At 39.9% G+C, this 18745-nt stretch overlaps 1 protein-coding gene across 1 annotated transcript in view; it reads left to right on the forward strand.

Annotated features, from left to right (window-relative positions):
* MGAT5 (alpha-1,6-mannosylglycoprotein 6-beta-N-acetylglucosaminyltransferase) overlaps positions 1-18745 on the forward strand; it is a 111354-nt gene that overhangs the window by 63444 nt on the left and 29165 nt on the right. The window contains exons 4-8 of the mRNA XM_033163827.1: positions 8061-8137; positions 8511-8600; positions 14185-14256; positions 15106-15267; positions 16559-16728. Of these exons, the coding sequence (XP_033019718.1) occupies positions 8061-8137; positions 8511-8600; positions 14185-14256; positions 15106-15267; positions 16559-16728 (571 nt within the window). The remainder of the gene's footprint in view (positions 1-8060; positions 8138-8510; positions 8601-14184; positions 14257-15105; positions 15268-16558; positions 16729-18745) is intronic.

An 18745-nucleotide genomic window follows, 5' to 3' on the forward strand; every position in this document is an offset into this window, starting at 1 on the left:
CAGTGCTTCTTCAAAAACGAAATTCATTTGAAGCAGCTAAATCATCCCATTTTATGAAATCAGAACCAGAGTATAATGGCTTGTGGAAGGCCAGGAACTGGGGGGGTTTATGGTTATAGTGAGGTTTGATCAGATGTGTTGCATATACTAGTCACACACAGTAACATCATACCAACTTACCATTCTGTGATGCAGCAGCAAAAAAGCTAATGCTATTCTAGGCTGCATCAACAGACGTCTAGTGTCCTGATCAAATGAAATGATATTCCCAATCTATTCTGCCTTGGTCAGACCACACCTGAAGTACTGTGTCCAGTTCTGGGCATCAAAATTTAAGAAGGATATTGACAAGCTGGAACATGTGCACATGAGGGCAAAGAAGATGATAAAAGGTCTGGAAACCAAGCCTCATGATGAACAGTCGAGGGAAGTCAATATATTTAGGCTGGTAAAGAGGAGACTGAGAGGAGATATGATAGTCATTTTCAGATATCTAAAGGGCTGTCACATGGAGGATGCAGCAAGCTCGTTTTCTCCTCCAGAGACTAGGACCTGAACCAATAGCTTCAAGTTACAGGAAAGGAGATTCTGACTCCTTCAAGAAGAACTTTCTGGCAGTAAGTGCTGTTTGACAGTGGAATGGACTACCTTGGAATGTGGTGGACTCTCCTTCCTTGGAGGTTTTAAGCAGAGGTTAGGTGGCCATCTGTCATGTATGTTCTAGTTGAGATTCCTGTATTGCAGGGGGTTGGACTAGATGGCCCTACAGTTCTGTGACTGTATGATCACTCGAAGCATGGAGTTTGTACTGAGAGAATAAGAGGGCACATCTCTCTCACAAAGGATAAAGGTGTGACCTTGCATGATTGAGTTGCTGTGAAGCTGCACTGCTTCCTGACTCTTCAAAGGTCTGCCATGAGCATATGATTAGAATGTTGCAGTAATATGTTTGCTGATCACAACAGAGTACACCAAAATATTTTTCATTTAAAAAGTGCATGTCAATAACCAACCATTTAAGAAATGGTGGCATTTCAGCTCTGTTTTGAAGTTCATCAGTCTCACATGAGGTCTTTGATGCACAGCAACTCTGTTAATACATAGTCCTTTACTACTGATCCCCCAGGAAATCCTTATAATAATGTTAATTCTGCATTGCCTACTACCCAAATACCTACTAACCGTTGATCTAAGTATGAAGGTCTTATTTACTGCTGTGTTGTTTGCTTATACTATTTGCTCACCTATACTGTTGTTTTCTTATTCATATCCATTTCATTTGGGAGTCTTGCATCCAATAACTTTGAAGGGCAACTGGTATCAAAGAACACTGAAAATTGCCTGATTGGGTCATGGTGGTGACAGCCCTGTCTGTAACTATTAAAGCTCTTGTGATAAATATGTATTAGAAAAACTGAAATGTGCTGAAGGTGGTCTGCAGTAAGTATTGGGGATTAACTACTTGACAGTTACTTGAACATTTTAAAAGTTGCATTATTTCAGTCAAGTGTTAATTGAAGGCTGCTAGCTCAGCAGGTATTTTTTTGAGAACAGAAGGAATTTACTTTTATTTCTTCCCAAAAAGCCATTAATGCTTCTGTTGGCATGGAACTGTGAAGCATTTTACCATCTCATTCAAAAAGAAAAGGTTTTCATAATTCATATCACTTCTGCCTAAGCCCCTTTTTGTGAGTTGAAGGGAAAAATGAGTGTATAAATAAGAAAAGAGGTTATAAAGTAACTATTAATGCTGCCTCAGCTTATATGTGAATTTCATCTTTGGGCACTTGTTCTGAAGACAGAAATAGTTTTGGGTTTGGGAGGAGAAGACAAAACAATAAGAGTTTTGTGGGAACTCTGAAGTGTTGACACATAATATTAATTTTCAAAAGGAAATGGGCATGTCTGCAATAAATGAGTGAAAGCAAATGGAAAAGTCTAATCATAAGTGCAGTCTCCCCTACTAACACAAAACTAGGATTTTTATTGATTTATTATATTTATAAAACAGCCATGATAAACACAATGCAGAAGGGTCCCAAGATGGGGGCCCACCAGTGAGCTCACCAGATCCAGTCCTGCTTGAGCAAGGTTGCTAATCATGTGCCTTCAGACAACATTGAAAGCAAGCCTTCAGAAGAGGGGTAGCCAACATGGTGCCTTCCAGATGTTGTTGGACTACAACTCCCATAATTCCTGATCACTGGCCATGTTGGTTTGGGCTGATGACAGTTGGAGTCCAGCAACATGTGGAGGGCGCCATGTTGGTTGCTTTAGATCAGGGGTCAGCAAACTTTTTCAGCAGGGGGCCGGTCCACTGTCCCTCAGACCTTGTGGGGGCCAGACTATATTTTTTTGGGTGGAGGGGAATGAATGCATTCCTATGCCCCACAAATAACCCAGAGATGCATTTTAAATAAAAGGACACATTCTACTCATATAAAAACATGCTGATTCCCGGACCATCCTCGGGCCGGATTTAGAAGGCGATTGGACCGGATCTGGCCCCTGGGCCTTAGTTTGCCTACCCATGATTTAGATGCTGTGGTGGAACCTGGGTGCCAGACAGACCTTGTTCATTAATGTCCCATGTTTTCCCCACAGCGGATGAGGCAAATGTATTCAACTGAGCCAACAGCTACTGCTTGCCACAAGCTAATGTATTGGGACCAACTTGGATGCCCCCTTCTCTGCAATAACGAGTTTCAAAATCTTAGTAATGCAGGGCAGAAATAGAATAGTTGAGCAAGGACAGGAGCTAACAGCTAAATCCAAGCTGCAGCATCACACGTAAAAAGAAATTGGATTTATTTTAAGGAAATTAGAATCAAAGCAGATTCATAGGTATACAGTAAAATAATATATTTCAAAATCTGGTCAAGAACCAAGCATCCTGATTGTACATTCTTATAATTCACCCTAGGTTCTTAGGGTGAAGGGTGGGATCATCACCATAGTAATGATATCTGTTAGTTTTGGTTTGCAAGGCTGATTCTGATAAGGATCTTACCTGTGGAGTAAAACATGTTCCCTACCCCTGGAGCAAATGGAAGCAGTCAGGGTTTTAAAGAACCATTGTGAGTATAGACCTGGTAGACGATCCAATAAATGATTACATTTCTGGGGTAGTATTAGGATGCTGGTCCTACTCAGAGAAGACCCATTGCATTTTAATGGATATGACTCATTTAGGTTTGTTAACTTTGATGGGTTTACTCTGAGTAGGACTTGGTTAAATGCAACCCCTAGTCTTTTTTTTAATGACTTACTGTCATTGAACTGAAAGAAGCAGCTTGTGATGAAACTGCACTTTGTTGCTCCTCATTCCTTGTATTGTATTGCCTAACTAGTTTTAGAGAGAACCTACCCTACACACAGAATTGCTGAAGCATGTTGACTACATTTTTCTTTAACATATAAAAGGATACCGATTTGTTTCCTTGCTGGAGTTGTTCCATGGACCTAACAAGGTGTAGCTTGTGCTCACCTTAAAATATTTGGCTATAGTATTGTATCACAACCCTGATGTGCCTTTTGTGGGTGGGAAGGTGTACCTTATTAGGCAGCAATCATGAAAAGCTTGTCAAGACGGGAGGATAGAATTGCAAGTTTTGATATGCCCATGTGGATGAATACCCTTCCAACGTATCTTGGAGCTGGCAGGTGCTTCATGCATTGCTTCCACAAAGTAATGATAAACATTGTGACATCATTATTCCAGCTAACCCAGTTTATTTATTTTTACCTTTTTTGGTGAGTATATCAAACAAAAATCTACTAATGCAGAACAACACCCTTCTAATACTTTGGATTGGCTCAGAATTGTGAGGTGCAGGCTTAAAACATATTTCCCCCTTTAATGTGTCTCCACCCAGATGACCAATTGCGGTGTGTGTGTGCTCTTATGCAATGATTTTTCTCAGAATGTTGAGTGTAATTCTGTTCATTGCGTTATAGGATTGGATATTAGCAATTTCTGGAGGAACCTGATATTTTCTTTATTTTGAGATGTCTGTGCTATTTCTATTTGTAGTTAGTATTCTTTTTCTTCTCTGGTATGTTGATGGTTTCCCCCCGCTGCCACCACCCCCACCTTATTTGTTAGCTAGTAAAATGATGTATGGGACGCAGGTGGCTCTGTGGGTTAAACCACAGAGACTAGGGCTTGCCTATCAGAAGGTCGGTGGTTCGAATCCCCGTGATGGGGTGAGCTCCCATTGCTTGGTCCCTGCTCCTGCCGACCTAGCAGTTCGAAAGCACGTCAAAGTGCAAGTAGATAAATAGGTACTGCTCCAGCAGGAAGGTAAACAGCGTTTCCATGTGCTGCTCTGGTTCACCAGAAGCGGCTTAGTCATGCTGGCCACGTGACCTGGAAGCTGTACACCGGCTCCCTCGGCCAGTAACACAAGATGAGCGCTGCAACCCCACAGTCAGACATGACTGGACCTAATGGTCAGGGGTCCCTTTACCTTTACCTTAAAATGATGTATTCTTGGGTACTGTAGGTTGAAGCACCTGCAACTCCATCTCAAATACTAGTTGCATTTGTAGTTAGTCAATTATCTTTGACTATAGAGAGAAGGATTTATATTTCTCCTGCTTCATGCATATACAAGACAGTATTGTTTTGTTCAGGAAGTTGCAATACACTTCATGTTCCTAAACAACTGAAGTTTAGGGTGTTGTTTTGAATAACTCCTCCTGGTCTTATCTTTTCATGCTGCATCACTGGAAGTGTGTCTTTGGGTTATGTGCTTCTTCTTCATTCCTTATTTCACAGAGAAGGCAACGCCTCAATCAGGGGTTTCAATGTGTTTAAATAAATGTAAGATTTCCTAATTTAGGTACTAACTTTTTATGCATGTGAGAAAGTGTGTGGGCTCAAAAAGCTGCCCTGATTTTATCAATGCATAGAAGCAAGATCATATAAGGATTGCTTGAATACCCCCATGTTTGCATACATTTCAGTTCTCCATACATTTTCCAAAAATGCCTGTTTCTCCCACCCTGTGGTTTCAAAATGCCTACCTTGCTTGCTTTTGTATTAATGTTGAATAGCATTTTTATTTTGCATTTTAAGGGCCAGAGCTCACCATAGTTGCTGACTTTGGTATCATAGCAAGTTAAATCTAATGCTGATTAGGAAGCTGAGGAGGAGGAAATACGAGGTAGAATGCCTGAGCCTGCATCTGGTTTCTGATCCTCCAGACCACTGAACCAGAACCAGTGCCTGGCAGATAGCCCCATATGCTACCTGCAGCAGAAAGTGAGAAGTAAGCATGGTTCCTATTTCAAAGGATAGTGACAGGTGAATATTTCCTGCTTGAAATTTTGCATCCTCTCCTGCAATCTTCAAGCTACTCTTTTCAGCCAGATCTCTAGGGTGTGTGTGTGTGTGTGTGTGTGTGTGTGTGTGAATGTGAATTATTTATTTCTCCCTTGTTGCAGGGTGGAGAGTCCTTCTAGAAATTATAAATAGAAAGGCCATTTTCTATTCAACCCCATGACAGAAAAATCTATAATGAATCTCTTGCAAACTTCTCTTTGAATTAGATTGCAGATTGTGTACTGAAGGACAAGTATAGGACTCAACTAAATTAGTGACCCTACATAGGATTTTTATGTTCACTAAAGCTGTAGTCAAAATGTCAGCTGTCCAGCTCAAACTCATTAGATATTGGCTTCAATTATGTTTCTTAATTGTTGGGAATCTGATTTAATTGACAGCAATCGTTGTTACCAAGACTTGCCTTCCTGTAGTTCCAAGGACTTTGAGGCAGAGAGGGCAGTGCCCTTCAAACAAAGCCCCATTTATTGTCCTTGATACACCACCTTCATGATAACTTCCAGCTGAGTCAATATTATTTGCAAACAAGCCTTGACATGTTGTTTTGATACATCTGTTGCTCTGTGTGTGTTATGTTTTATTTAAGCATTCCTGTTATGACCTGAGCTTTATCATAGCATATAAGCTATGTATGCAAGTACTTAACAGTAACGTTCTATCTCCTTGGTTTGGTATTAATTTTGTGTACTCTTCTTTTGCTGCCTACACTGTGCTGTAGTTTGTCTACAATGACATTTTAAATAAAGCTTGAACCATTTTAAAATGCTAGGAGATGTGTGGGTTGGAAATGGCTATACTTGTGCCTTGAGGTGATATTCACATGCTAAAGAGTTCCTTCTCGTTTTATATAACACAACTCTTCTGAAAGACTCCCCGAGGAGACAATGGGTGCAGAAAACTATTGCTGCTATGCTGCCATTGCCGAAACAAAGTAGGCACACTAATGTGCCATTCTGGAGGTCATAATTGAATCAAGTTTTCCACCACCTATATTTAGTACCAAATCTAAAACACTACAAATGAACACTTAACATATAAAATGCAGGGCTGGAGAGAGTGTAATTGAATTACACCATCACCCAGCTAACCAGCACCATGCCTAGATGTTCAGATGAAAATAAATCTTCAGGGCCTTCTGAAAAGACTGCAGTGTAGCGAGGGATTTGGTATATATCTGCTCCTTTCATTGGTGCAGATTTAGAGTGTGGAACTGCAGGAGTTACTCCATGGAACCACAGAACTGTAGAGTTGGAAGAGACTCTGATGGTTATCTATCTACCAGTAGTTCCAGTTACAGGTGGGTAGCCGTGCTGGTCTGCCATAGTCGAAACAAAATAGAAAATTCTTTTCAGTAGCACCTTAGAGACCAACTGTGTTTGTTCTATCTACCTGCAGGTCCCCATCCAATTTGAAACCATACTGGACCCTGCTTAGCTTTGCAAATGTGCTAGCAGTTTTATTAATGCACCACTAGGAGGCATTTCACTGATTTATATTCCTTGTGTTAGTGAACAACATTAGATAACACCCTGGATTAATAATTTGGGGTGGGGGAGCAGGCTGAGTTCTTTGCAGTAGTAGAGGAGAGTGTGGTTGGGTAGTGATTGAATCAACTGCCTAATTTATTTCTGCATTGCACAGATGGACTATTGTAGGGATGGTCCACCAGATTAAACGTTTGACTCCAGTTTCCATCAGCCTAAGCCAGCATGACCAGTGGTCATGGATGATGGGAGATGTAGTCCACAACATCGGGGGGGCTGCAGGTTCTTCATCCTTGGACTAGCGTTTAATCAGGAGAGCCAAAGATGTCCATCAGCCACCAGAGGCAGGGCATTTTAATAGGCATACCACACCTGCAAATGTTAGAAACATCTATGAACCTAAACCTCACAAGGAAATGGGCTGGCTGACCATGACAATGAAATGAAAAAGAACTTCCTACTACCAAATCACCAAACTTATGTTTAATCAAGAACATGAGGTCAAGATATGCAATATGTTATCAGGCTGATAGTCATGGGGCTGTCCCAGCATGGGATGAGAAGATCATCAAAGACCACTGCCCTTTGTCCTCTGCAAAAAGTCCCATGTGTATACACAAACTCCTCACACATGACTTTCAGAATCCCATGAAGACTGGGTAGAGCCAGATAGCAAGGAGAAAGAAATCTCTGGTGTTCAGATCCTGAGGTTCTGACCAACATCCCATTTCTCTCTTTATTTTCTTACCCATAATCACGTGTGCCGCTGTAAATGCATGTGCTCCATGCAGTGATAATAGGGAATGCAGCTTTAAAATGAATTAAGCTTCCATCTGTGTTCTGAGGTTTGTCAAACATTTTACTCTCAACTGCTCATTGAATGATTGCTGTACTTCAGTTTAACAAATAGGTTAATTGCATTTCTGCTTAGGAATTTGGCTGTGCTTAATTATAAATGATGAGGAATTATTTCCATTTTTAATTCTTAACAACCTGTCCTGTTTGAGCACAATTGCTGCACATTCTGTTTTATTCCTACTTGGTTGTATGGCCTGCTTCCAATTCTACGTTCTTGGGGGCTGGGGGAGAAAAGGCAGTGCTCATTTTTAGAATTCATTTGGGATTTGGGTGGTGATCCACCTGCACAGCCAGTTGAGATGAAGTATGAATATGTTACAAAGTGTACTACAATTATTGAATCATATTGTTGCTTTCTCTCTCTCTCTCAGATCTCATTAATGGAGCCCAGGAACAGTGTGAATTGCCTCCCATGGATGGCTTCCCCCACTGTGAGGGCAAAATAAAAGTAAGACTAATTTCCTATTGCATTTCTTTATTGAGTGGATCAACGGTCTGATTTGATATAAGACAACTTCCTAGCCTGAAAAAGCCCCATATATAGCATGGTGTGCAAAAACAGATCTTGATCCACTTACATTGTGTGCACAGCAGTAAACCATATGTTGATGCCTTGACTAACACTGGGGTTATCCTACATGTTCATGCATGAAATATTAACATGATGTACCGGTAATAATCGCCGCAGCTGACTTTGCTGATCTCAAATACTGCTTTCTACCAGTTCATCCATATTATATATGTTTGCTTGGTATTGTCGTTAAGTTTATAAACCCCATATCTGCTGACTGTATGTGGTTTGTTTTTTTAAAATCTTCTAGTGGATGAAAGATATGTGGCGATCTGATCCTTGTTACGCAAGCTACGGTGTGGATGGATCCACATGCTCCTTCTTTATTTACCTCAGTGAGGTGAGTAAATTTGTATTGCGACTGATATGTAGAGCTGTTGAAAAATCCCAATGACTGACTGGATTTTAAAATAAAATTTCAAGCAGTAATCGTTTAGCACAATAAATCATAATTGACGCTAACCACAATTTAACCTCATAGGCCCCATGCTAGTAGGGAGAGGCATAGTGGCTCGGTACAGAGGTGTTTTTTTTTAGTAACCTTTAACTGCAATTTAGATTGGTGGACAAAAAAGTAATTAGTCTTGCCCTTTGATATGCACACTGCATTGTTCTTATCATATTCTGCATAATTATGACCAGTAGCTTCAACCGCCCAGAAGTATGTTACCGTTTGTACTTTATAACACTTGTAAGATGGAAAATGTCAACCCCCCCTTTGTTTCTCTCTGGTATCATTCCCTGCATATTCAAAGTACAGACTGACCATGAGTTATCCTGGGTGAACTCTTCTATTTTGTTGCACTTTAAAGATTTGTTCCCTTTTAAGGAAGGTCTTTCCTTAATAGAATTTAACTGTCTTTGAATCATCAGCATTTCCTGCTAATGTAGCTAATGAAGAGCGTAGAATTCTTCTTCTAAATTATTAAAATGCTATGTGCATACTGTGTGTCATAGTATTTCTGCCCCCCCCAAGGGTATATTTATTCTCCCAGCTTTCAAGAGGTAATGAAAGGCCAAAACATCTTCTTAGAGCAAGTTAGCTTGTTAATATCTCCCTCACCTCAGGAGGTATCATAGTTTTTCCTGGCATGTGTCAGTGAGTATTACCGGTATCTTTTTATAGACATGCTAATTAAGCTCAATATAGATGATGGAACAAATACAGTTCACAAGAGAATGCCAGCAAAGAAGTGCCATAACTTGGGTGAAAACAGATTTTCAGAAGATCAGTACATCCAATATTGATGGCTATTGATCAGCTTGTGGATTAACTTCTAAACTGTTGCTTATTAAATTTACAGTCTATCTTACTAATAGGTTCTGGGTGAGTTAAAATGGTTTGAAGAAAGAGATGAAACATGCAATCCCAGTGCACCTCAGCAGTGGCTCTTGCTGTCATTTGTTGGCTACCAGCTTACACTGGGCAGCATACACTCCCACAGTTAAAAGAAAATAAAAGCATTCTAGAACAGTTACAACACTGTAAAAAGATTCACAATTAAAAACACAATTTCATCCAGTGATCTCAGGGTTGCCAGGTGTACAGTATTCTTCAGCCATTATTTAGGAACGTTTTCAAATGCTTCCTCACTATGATGCACCTCACTAAAGGAGGGCATTCCACAAATGGGGAACCACCACTGAAAAGGCCCTTTTACAGGTCAGTGCCAACCAAGCAGCCCCTATTGGTGGCATCAACACCAAGGCCTCACCTGCAGATCATAGGGTACAGGATGTTTGATACTGAGGAAAGAACTCTTTTAGGTACATTTAGGGTTGCATATGCTTGGACATATGCAACCCTAAAAGAAGGGGATGACAGAGGATGAGATGGTTGGACAGTGTTCTCGAAGCGACTGGCATGAGTTTGGCCAAACTGCGAGAGGCAGTGAAGGATAGGCGTGCCTGGCGTGCTCTGGTCCATGGGGTCACGAAGAGTCGGACACGACTGAGCGACTGAACAACAACAATGCTTGGACAGTGTTCTCGAAGCTACTAACATGAGTTTGGCCAACTGCGAGAGGCAGTGAAGGATAGGCGTGCCTGGCATGCTCTGGTCCATGGGGTCACGAAGAGTCGGACACGACTGAACGACTGAACAACAACATGCTAGGACTAACACATTGAATTAGGCCCAGTAGCTCCCTGGCAGCCAGTGCAGTACTTTCATGACCTGTGACACATGGTCCCATTGGGCTGCCATTGCCTTGTGATACTACTTATTAAGAGTACTGGGTTCCATTTATTTGGTGGTGGAAGCTGGTAGTCAACTATTGCATGAGGCTTCACTGTTCAACATCTATAAATATATCACACACAGAGACTTTTGTGGGGATAATAGAAAGACAGAATTGCAGTGGGACATTATTTTGAATATGTTCTTTTAGAGTGTAGGAGGAGCATATTCTCAACCAGTTCAGATCGGAGAGTAATTTTGCCTTTGCTCATCTCATTTTTCTAAAAAGCAAGATGTTATGATAAGGCTATAAATATATGTTTGTGGAGTGGGTGTTTTAACCTCATCAGTCACACTTTTTAGACTTGTTTTCTATATTGTGTGTTGTTGAAAATATTTTTCTTTACCAGAGTCCATTACCCCATTTTTAGAGTGACTGTAAGAACTGAAATCTGGGAGAGGTGCATATGAGTGTTCTGTGACACCTACTATAGCATCATATGACCTAACATGTTGGCTAGGGGAACACCCTATAGAATTCTATTTTGTGCAAGGCCATTACCGGTACAGTATATACATCAGGTTAGAGCTATGCAGCCAAGGGGCAAAATGTTGTTTATAACACCCAATTCACCAGCAGTGCTCTCAGTCATCTTGTAACTGTTGATGCAGAAAAAAATGTCAAGGCCTGGTGATATATAATGATTTGTGTTTATCATGTCCTTCGCTTGACATATTAGGATGCTTCTGTATTTATGAAAAAAAAATAGTGAATCCTAGATCTTCAAACACTCCAGAATTTAGGGAATTTATGAAGTACTTCATGTGGCATTTGTTACAGAACATAATTGTATAGAATTCATTGTGCTTCCCTGAAGAACAAATGATCCATGTTACTCATCAATCTGTTTTATGTTTAGTAAACAGCATACATAAAAGTCTTTGGGGGGTTTCCTAAGAGGTTTCTTTTTGACAGCACATAAAACTAACATTGTTTGGTCATGGCATTAACCTTGAGCTTAAATTCAGCATACTTAATCCTGTGGTTAATGTTATGATTAAGCTAAACAGCAAATTCTGAAAGCTTAAATATTTGTGAATGCAAGCATGAAATAAAATTCTAATAACCACTACAATGATGTGGATATATGAATTGTGTTGCTTGCTAAAGATAACCTGGAACTGGTGTCTCATAAAGTAATTTGTCAATAGGCAGTGATGGAGAATTGATAGTGCATGATATGCATGAAACCTGAATGCTAAAATGGGTGACTATGTGTAAAGTTGTTCTGGGAAGTAAAAAAGAAAAGAAAGCAGTGCTTTGAAGTGCCTAAGGGTGTTAAATGACAATATTTTCTTTTAAAATGCAATCACTGTGTCCCAAAACATGTTTTTTTGAATAATAGAACAATAATTTTAATTTTCAGGTTCTCTATAACACTTCATGAGATGTCAGGGTTTGTTTGTTTGCTGTGGTATTGAATGGTTTGAATGTGGAATGTTTGGAATATTTTATTTGTCTTGATAAAGGCCTTTGAGAGTAGATGATGCATACAGCATATAGTTGAGTCACTCTGTTTATGCGCCACATTTTCAGCAAATACAGTTGTGCTTGGGTATCTGGAGGCAGGATGGGAATGAATAATCTAAAACTGAATCCTGACAAGATAAAGGTGTGCCCATGGATTGGTCAGCCTGGGAACTGGATGCACAGCTTCTTCTGAATGGGGTGACACCCCCCAAAAGGATTAAAGTTCATAGTTTGGCATGCTCCCGAGTCACTGAAGCTTCAGGTGTCCACAGTGGCAAGGCATGTATATTGCCAGCTCTGCCTGTTCCTGGACAGAGGTAGCCTGACCACAGTAATACCGGTACTAGCCTAGTAACTGTGGGGTTCTTTAGAAGATGACATGCAAAATACTGACAGGCCAGGAGCAAAAATATACTAAAACAGATTGTTGCATAACTTTTCATGAAATAGAAGACTACGTGTGAGTTATTTTTTCCACGAACTGATAATATTTTAAAGGTTTTTTTCCAGGATTTTGGGACATGCAGGGAATTTTTACTTACTGTACTTAGGAGCCTGGAGTTTGTTAAGATGATATTTGCAGGTGACTTGTGACATTTTTGAGATGCAGGCATTGAAAAAACATAGCAGACAGTGTGTCTACAAAAATTGAAACATTATATTTGTCTGGGACACCTCTATGGTGTATATCAGGGGTCAGCAAACTTTTTCAGCAGGGGGCCGGTCCACTGTCCCTCAGACCTTGTGGGGGGCCAGACTGTATTTTGAAAAAAAAATATGAACGAATTCCTATGCCCCACAAATAACCCAGAGATGCATTTTAAATAAAAGGACACATTCTACTCATCTAAAAACATGCTGATTCACAGAAACAGTGAAGTACCTCTGCTGCAAGACAAAATTATAAAGTTGCCTGTGAAGAAGCTTGCTTGGTAATAGTGTGCCATTGGTTAAAATTCTGATTGCTGATGACAATCCTACCATCCCTCTGGCTGTTCTTTCTATCAGAATTAGGCAATAGAGATTCTGACATGGTCAGAAGCATTTCTTTATTCATCTATTTATCCCCCCCCCCCAATATAGAATAGTACTAACAAAAAGCAGATTATATAAGGCTGTCTTTTTATGGATTAAATTCTGAACTATAGCCTACTTTAAATCACAGAGTGTATTTCAAAGTCCCTGTCCTAGGACTAACAGCAGTTTGGGGAGGGTGTGTGGGTTTTTCCCCCAGCACAATGGTGCAGGAGGAAAGGGTTGACCCTGGACACGGTGGAATCCTAATCAGACCTCTTTGCACTTTCCATTTCTATTTTAACATAAAAATCAAAAGAAAAACATTAATGAAAGTGATGGACAAACCATGGTAGAGTAATGGGCAGTTTGGCAGGTGGACTCAAACTCTTTTGACTGGTAAGTTATTAACTCCTCTACTAGCACTGAAGATTTTGGTGAGTTGCAAAGGTTTTGGCCTTTTTGTAGTGAATCGTTTTTAAGTGTTATAGGTTCCTTATTACTGGAACACTCATTTTTGGACTGTAGAAAAATATTTGCTGTTATACATCCCACGTGGTTTTGGATGCCAATGTGCATTAGGATTAGTACCACCAGGAAATCCATTACGATAGGAGAATGGATTCATGGCATCCTGTGTTCTCATATATTCATTGTTGTTGGCATCCGTCCGTCTCGAGGGACAATGTAAGGGAAGTGTTGCCTTCTGTGGATATCAGTGTTCCTTCTACTAAAGAAATAAAGTCTTAATGCCACAGGTTTTTATTTATTTATTATTGACTCTCGTTGTGCTTTATTCTTGCATAATGATTTAAACACATTTTTCTCCATGTGCCAGCTGACCTGTTGTGCTGAGCACTCCAATTTTCTCATATCAGCTTCTTCAGGGTTGTTTCATACGATATGTATATGATACGCTGAAGATTTGATCAGTTAATGAAAGGGAGTCAGTTTATTGAAGAGCCCAAATATAAGACTTTTAATAGCCAATCTGTTTTTGTCGTCTTTTGAAAATCCTATTGCTGTTGCTACGTTATCTTCAAAGAGGTGCTTTTTTTGGGTTTGTCGCCTACTGCCCTTGTGCTGTTTTGTTATGGCTGCCAGCAAATGAAAATGGGATCGTATCAAGAAAATAGTTGAATGAACATCTTGCTTGATGCATCTGAAGCTGTGCCTAACAAAAGATCCCTATATCTGCAGGTTGAAAACTGGTGTCCTCGTTTACCCTGGAGAGCAAAAAATCCTAATGAAGAAACTGATCAAAAGTCGATGGTAAGGAGTATGTCTCAAAGCTTACGAAATGGTTAACAAAGTGGGCCTTGCAGTTACCTTAAGTTCAGCTTTCTGTGTAGGGAGAAAAAACCCAATCAAATCTTGGGTCATAAAGTAAACCCTAAACTGTCTGAATGCCTAGTACCGTAATTCTGGTCCTAATCTCACACACTTGCTTTTTCTTGCCATTCTATGCATTTGTTGGACATTCTTAGAAGTTAATACACAATTTTTAGATACTACAGCAAATATTTGGAAGCATACTTTTTATATGCAGGTAGGTCTGTTCAATCAACTTCATTAAAATTGGGAGTCAGGGGGGAAGAAGAAACATTAAATTATATAATAATATATTAATTATATAATAATAAAGTAGTAGTGTGTCACAAGTTAAGATCCCCTCTTTCTAATGAAAGAGTTGCAGTACTGAATAAAGCAAATGTTATACTATTAACAATTAAGAGCCACTCCATATATTTGCTATTTCAGGTGTATGTTTAAAAATATTAATATTAGAAGCAAGCACATAATGGCTAACCTATATACCATATAGGTATGGTACCTGGGGAAATGTATTTGTCTTAATGTATGAAATTACCAAAGTAATATGCAGGGATGGGAGAACACACATGATGAGCTCAGTTATCACATAGATAATACCTGAGAGCTTACTTTCCATTTTCCGACTTTGTGAGTTTGAATTTTAGAATATCTGTATGCAATTTTCAAATAAATGAAATGGAATGACACTGTTCCTCACACACCCACACACTTTAGAGAGATTTCTTATTAGGAAAAAAATAATCATTTTTGCAATATCACTTTAAAAACTTTTCTGTTTAATTGAAGGCCGAAATCAGAACGAATTTTGAATTGCTATACAAAATGATGTCCAGGCATGAAGAATTCCGGTGGATGATGCTACGAATAAGAAGGATGGCAGACACTTGGATAGAAGCAATTAAATCACTTGCTGAAAAACAAAACCTGGAGAAGAGAAAACGAAAAAAAGTGAGTTCTGCTCCAAGGCAGAAATACAATTTACATTGCTGCATCTAGAAAACTGCCCCATTAGCTCTAAGTGTCAAGTAGGAGTTGGTTCAATATACTTGCCATATGTCAGTATACCTCTTTGTATGTCAGAGAAAAAGACAGAGGTAACCAAGCTAGCAATTCAAAATGCTTCCAAATGGTGACACTTAACTAAGTAGTGCATGCTAACTAAAAACCAGTTACAATTCTCTGCCAGTGGGATTTTAATCCAATTAAAAACACGAATCCAAGGAAAGGAGCATTTTGAGGATGAAGGTAAAGTAGTATCTGAATAACCTTGATTCTGGGCAGACAGGTATTGACTTGCAATCTCTCCATGGTGTTAAGGGCTCGATATAAGCTGATTTCAAATGTCAGACTCTCCAAGTGTTCCTATTTTCCAGGGACAGTCCTGGATTTACAGAAGCCATCCTGGTTTCTTATTTGATCCTGAAATGTCTCGCTTTTCCTTAGGATGTCCCTATTTTAATTGGATAAATGTTGGAGGGTATGGATTTATGCGACCCCTGAGTCATCCTCGCAACTGTGATGCCTGTGAGCATCGAGCAGGATGGGGGTTTGGTCAGGAGTGGGTATCTTTCTAAAGCCCGCACAGAGGGAACCTTAGCAACTGGCCATCGTCTAAATCTTCTCCTCCACCCACACAAACATTGGGAGATTTCTGTATGAGGCAGGGGGCATGCTATTTTTTATTTTTTTTATTATTACTACTACTTTATTTTTATCTTCTGAAATTTTGCACCCCTAACAATTTTGCACCCAGGGCAACTTCCCCCATTGTCCCGCCCACGCTACGCCACAGGTCCCAGCTGTGCAGATCCCCAACTCACAAACAGGAAGCTTGCACCTGCTTCTCACACAAAATGAGGCCTTGCTTCTCTCTCTGCACACTTCTGCCCATATGAGTAGGTCTGAAGTAATTTTAATAATGGATGCCTTTGAATGCATGACTTATTCTCTTAGTTTCTTTTCCTTTTGCATTGTGCCTGCTAGCCTGTGAGTCTGTGGCTAAGGAGTAGTATCTTGTGTGTGTTTTTAACGTTCTGTAGATGCTGTGAATCAACAGCTCCACACGCTTAGAAAATACTAGGTGTTTTATAAGTGATTGAAATAATTAAGTACAAATATTTAATATGCTATGTTGTAGTCCTAGCAATTGGGGCTGTTGATGTAAAATGATGTTATAGTTAAACCCTCTGTTCAATATATAGCCAGTACTGAATACTTACGTTTCAGCTTTCTTTTTCAGGTCCTTGTTCATCTGGGACTCCTCACAAAAGAATCTGGATTCAAGATTGCAGAAAATGCCTTTAGTGGTGGCCCACTTGGTGAATTAGTCCAGTGGAGTGATTTAATTACATCTCTCTATTTACTGGGCCATGACATTAGGATTTCAGCTTCATTGGCAGAGCTCAAGGAGTAAGGAGATTATTTTCCACTTTGAAACTTGAGTACCAAAAAAAACCCTTCCTTTAACTGCAAACTCTCTTGAAGCCTTTATTCTACAGCCTATAATTTTGTGAAGAGGAAAATGAACGTGATAATTCACTAAACAGATGATAAGTAGATTATTTTCATAAGCTAAATATGTGCACCATGAAAAGCATAATATGTTTTCATTGTCACTGCTTCCTCCTGAGGCTTCATAAATGAATGCTGGAAAATTCAAAACTAAGCAGTTCTATTCTCTGCCATTACAGGTGTGCTAGACATCTGCAGCAAGAGAAATGTCTTCTAATTTGTTTCTGCTTTTTCTTAAATAACCTTTATTTTCAACATGAAACTGTTTATCAGCAAATTTAATTAGTTGTGGTTAATTTGTGTGAAAGCCATCATTTTTCCCCAGAAAGGTTTTGGGTTTTGAGCTATTTTCTGAAGGTCCTGTTCTTCAGCATGCCACCCATAATTTCCAGATTATTTCATTGGAAACACATTGAGAATTAAGCCCATGGTTACACTGTATTGTGCTGGGGGTGATGTTTAATAGCACAGGTGTTGGTACAGTAAGCCCACAACTTATGCACACTTAACTAGTTGGCATTTAGCCTTATGCTCTTGGCAAAAAAAAATAGATAATAAAAGATAAAAGCAGGCAGAAAGGGGGCAGGCTTTTGGGAACAAAGGCAAACCCCACCCACCATTACATCTAACGTGTTTTGACTATACATGGTTTTAGGCGTGATCCCAGGAAAATAACCCCCGCATAAGTTGTGGGCTTACTGTATTTGTATGTCAGAAACCGATGAGTTTGGATTTCATTGCCTCAAAGAGCTGTTCTGCTGCACCGTGTACTCAATAAGCCTGAAAGACTTCTCTATTATGCTTCCTTAATGTATGGCAGACAGTTAATGTATGGCAGCTAGTCCCGAAAGTGTGTGTGCTTGTATCTGTATAATATACATAAGCAGCCATGAATGAAAATGTTTACAATATGGGCTTAAAGGATTAGTCATACTATTTGGTGACACTCCTGTGGTACATGAATAGGCCCATCTGTGGAAAGAATTATGTGAGTTTAACGTAATAGGGTATCCCTATCTGTTTTAATCTGGTCTGGTTTCACTGTATTTCTGCCAGTGCAGTGAGCACATGTTTATGCTAAGGAAGTTATCAAATGGTAACCCTGTTGTGGACATTTCCATGCATTAATACCCCTGTCAGTAGTACTGTTTGCTGAAATGTGAGAGTAATGCTGTTTCAAAATGAGACTAGCATAATTTCTCTGGAGATGGAGGATATGGCAAGTTAGTTGCATCTGGAAAGACCAATTTTTTTGAGGCAAGCTTTGGTCTTGGTAGAGAGCCCACCAGGCACCTCACTCTCCCAATATCTAAAACCCCAGCTCCAACCTGTTCCATCGCCTGCTTCCATTCCCTGACACAATCTTCCACATCATTCTAGTGGGGCTCCTGGAGAAGGATACCGTGAAGAGTAGAGGACAGGAAAGCCATGTTGCACAAACCATATTTTTCACATTAGTCTTTGCCTGCACAAGACAGTAAGCCAAACTACAGTTTTCTGGGGCTGTGCAGGTACAAGGAGAGTTGGTTGCAACCATTATGCTTTCTTCCTGGTCCTTTTTTAACTCCTCTGCTGAGCTAACCAACGATTTGGCTTAGCTTGTTTTCCAAACCCAAGTGCTGAGAACAAGCCTTGGCTGTAGCTCACAGTTAGCAAGGAAAGAGCCTAACCACAAGACCAGGTTTTGATGACGCACTAAATCAAACCATGGCTTAGCTCAGCAAAGGACTAGAGTAAAAAAAAATTAATGACTGGGAATGAGTAAAGTGACTGTGAACTTCTCTCCAGGAATCCACATGTACTCACAGTCCTGGTAAAACAGTTTGACATATGATGTTCTGCGAACCAGGCCAGCAAGATGTTAGATCAGTGCTGATAATTTGAGGGTTAGAATACTGCCTTGGGCGGGCAGGCT

This window comes from Lacerta agilis, chromosome 1 (assembly GCF_009819535.1).
Source record: "Lacerta agilis isolate rLacAgi1 chromosome 1, rLacAgi1.pri, whole genome shotgun sequence".
NCBI lineage: Eukaryota > Metazoa > Chordata > Lepidosauria > Squamata > Lacertidae > Lacerta > Lacerta agilis.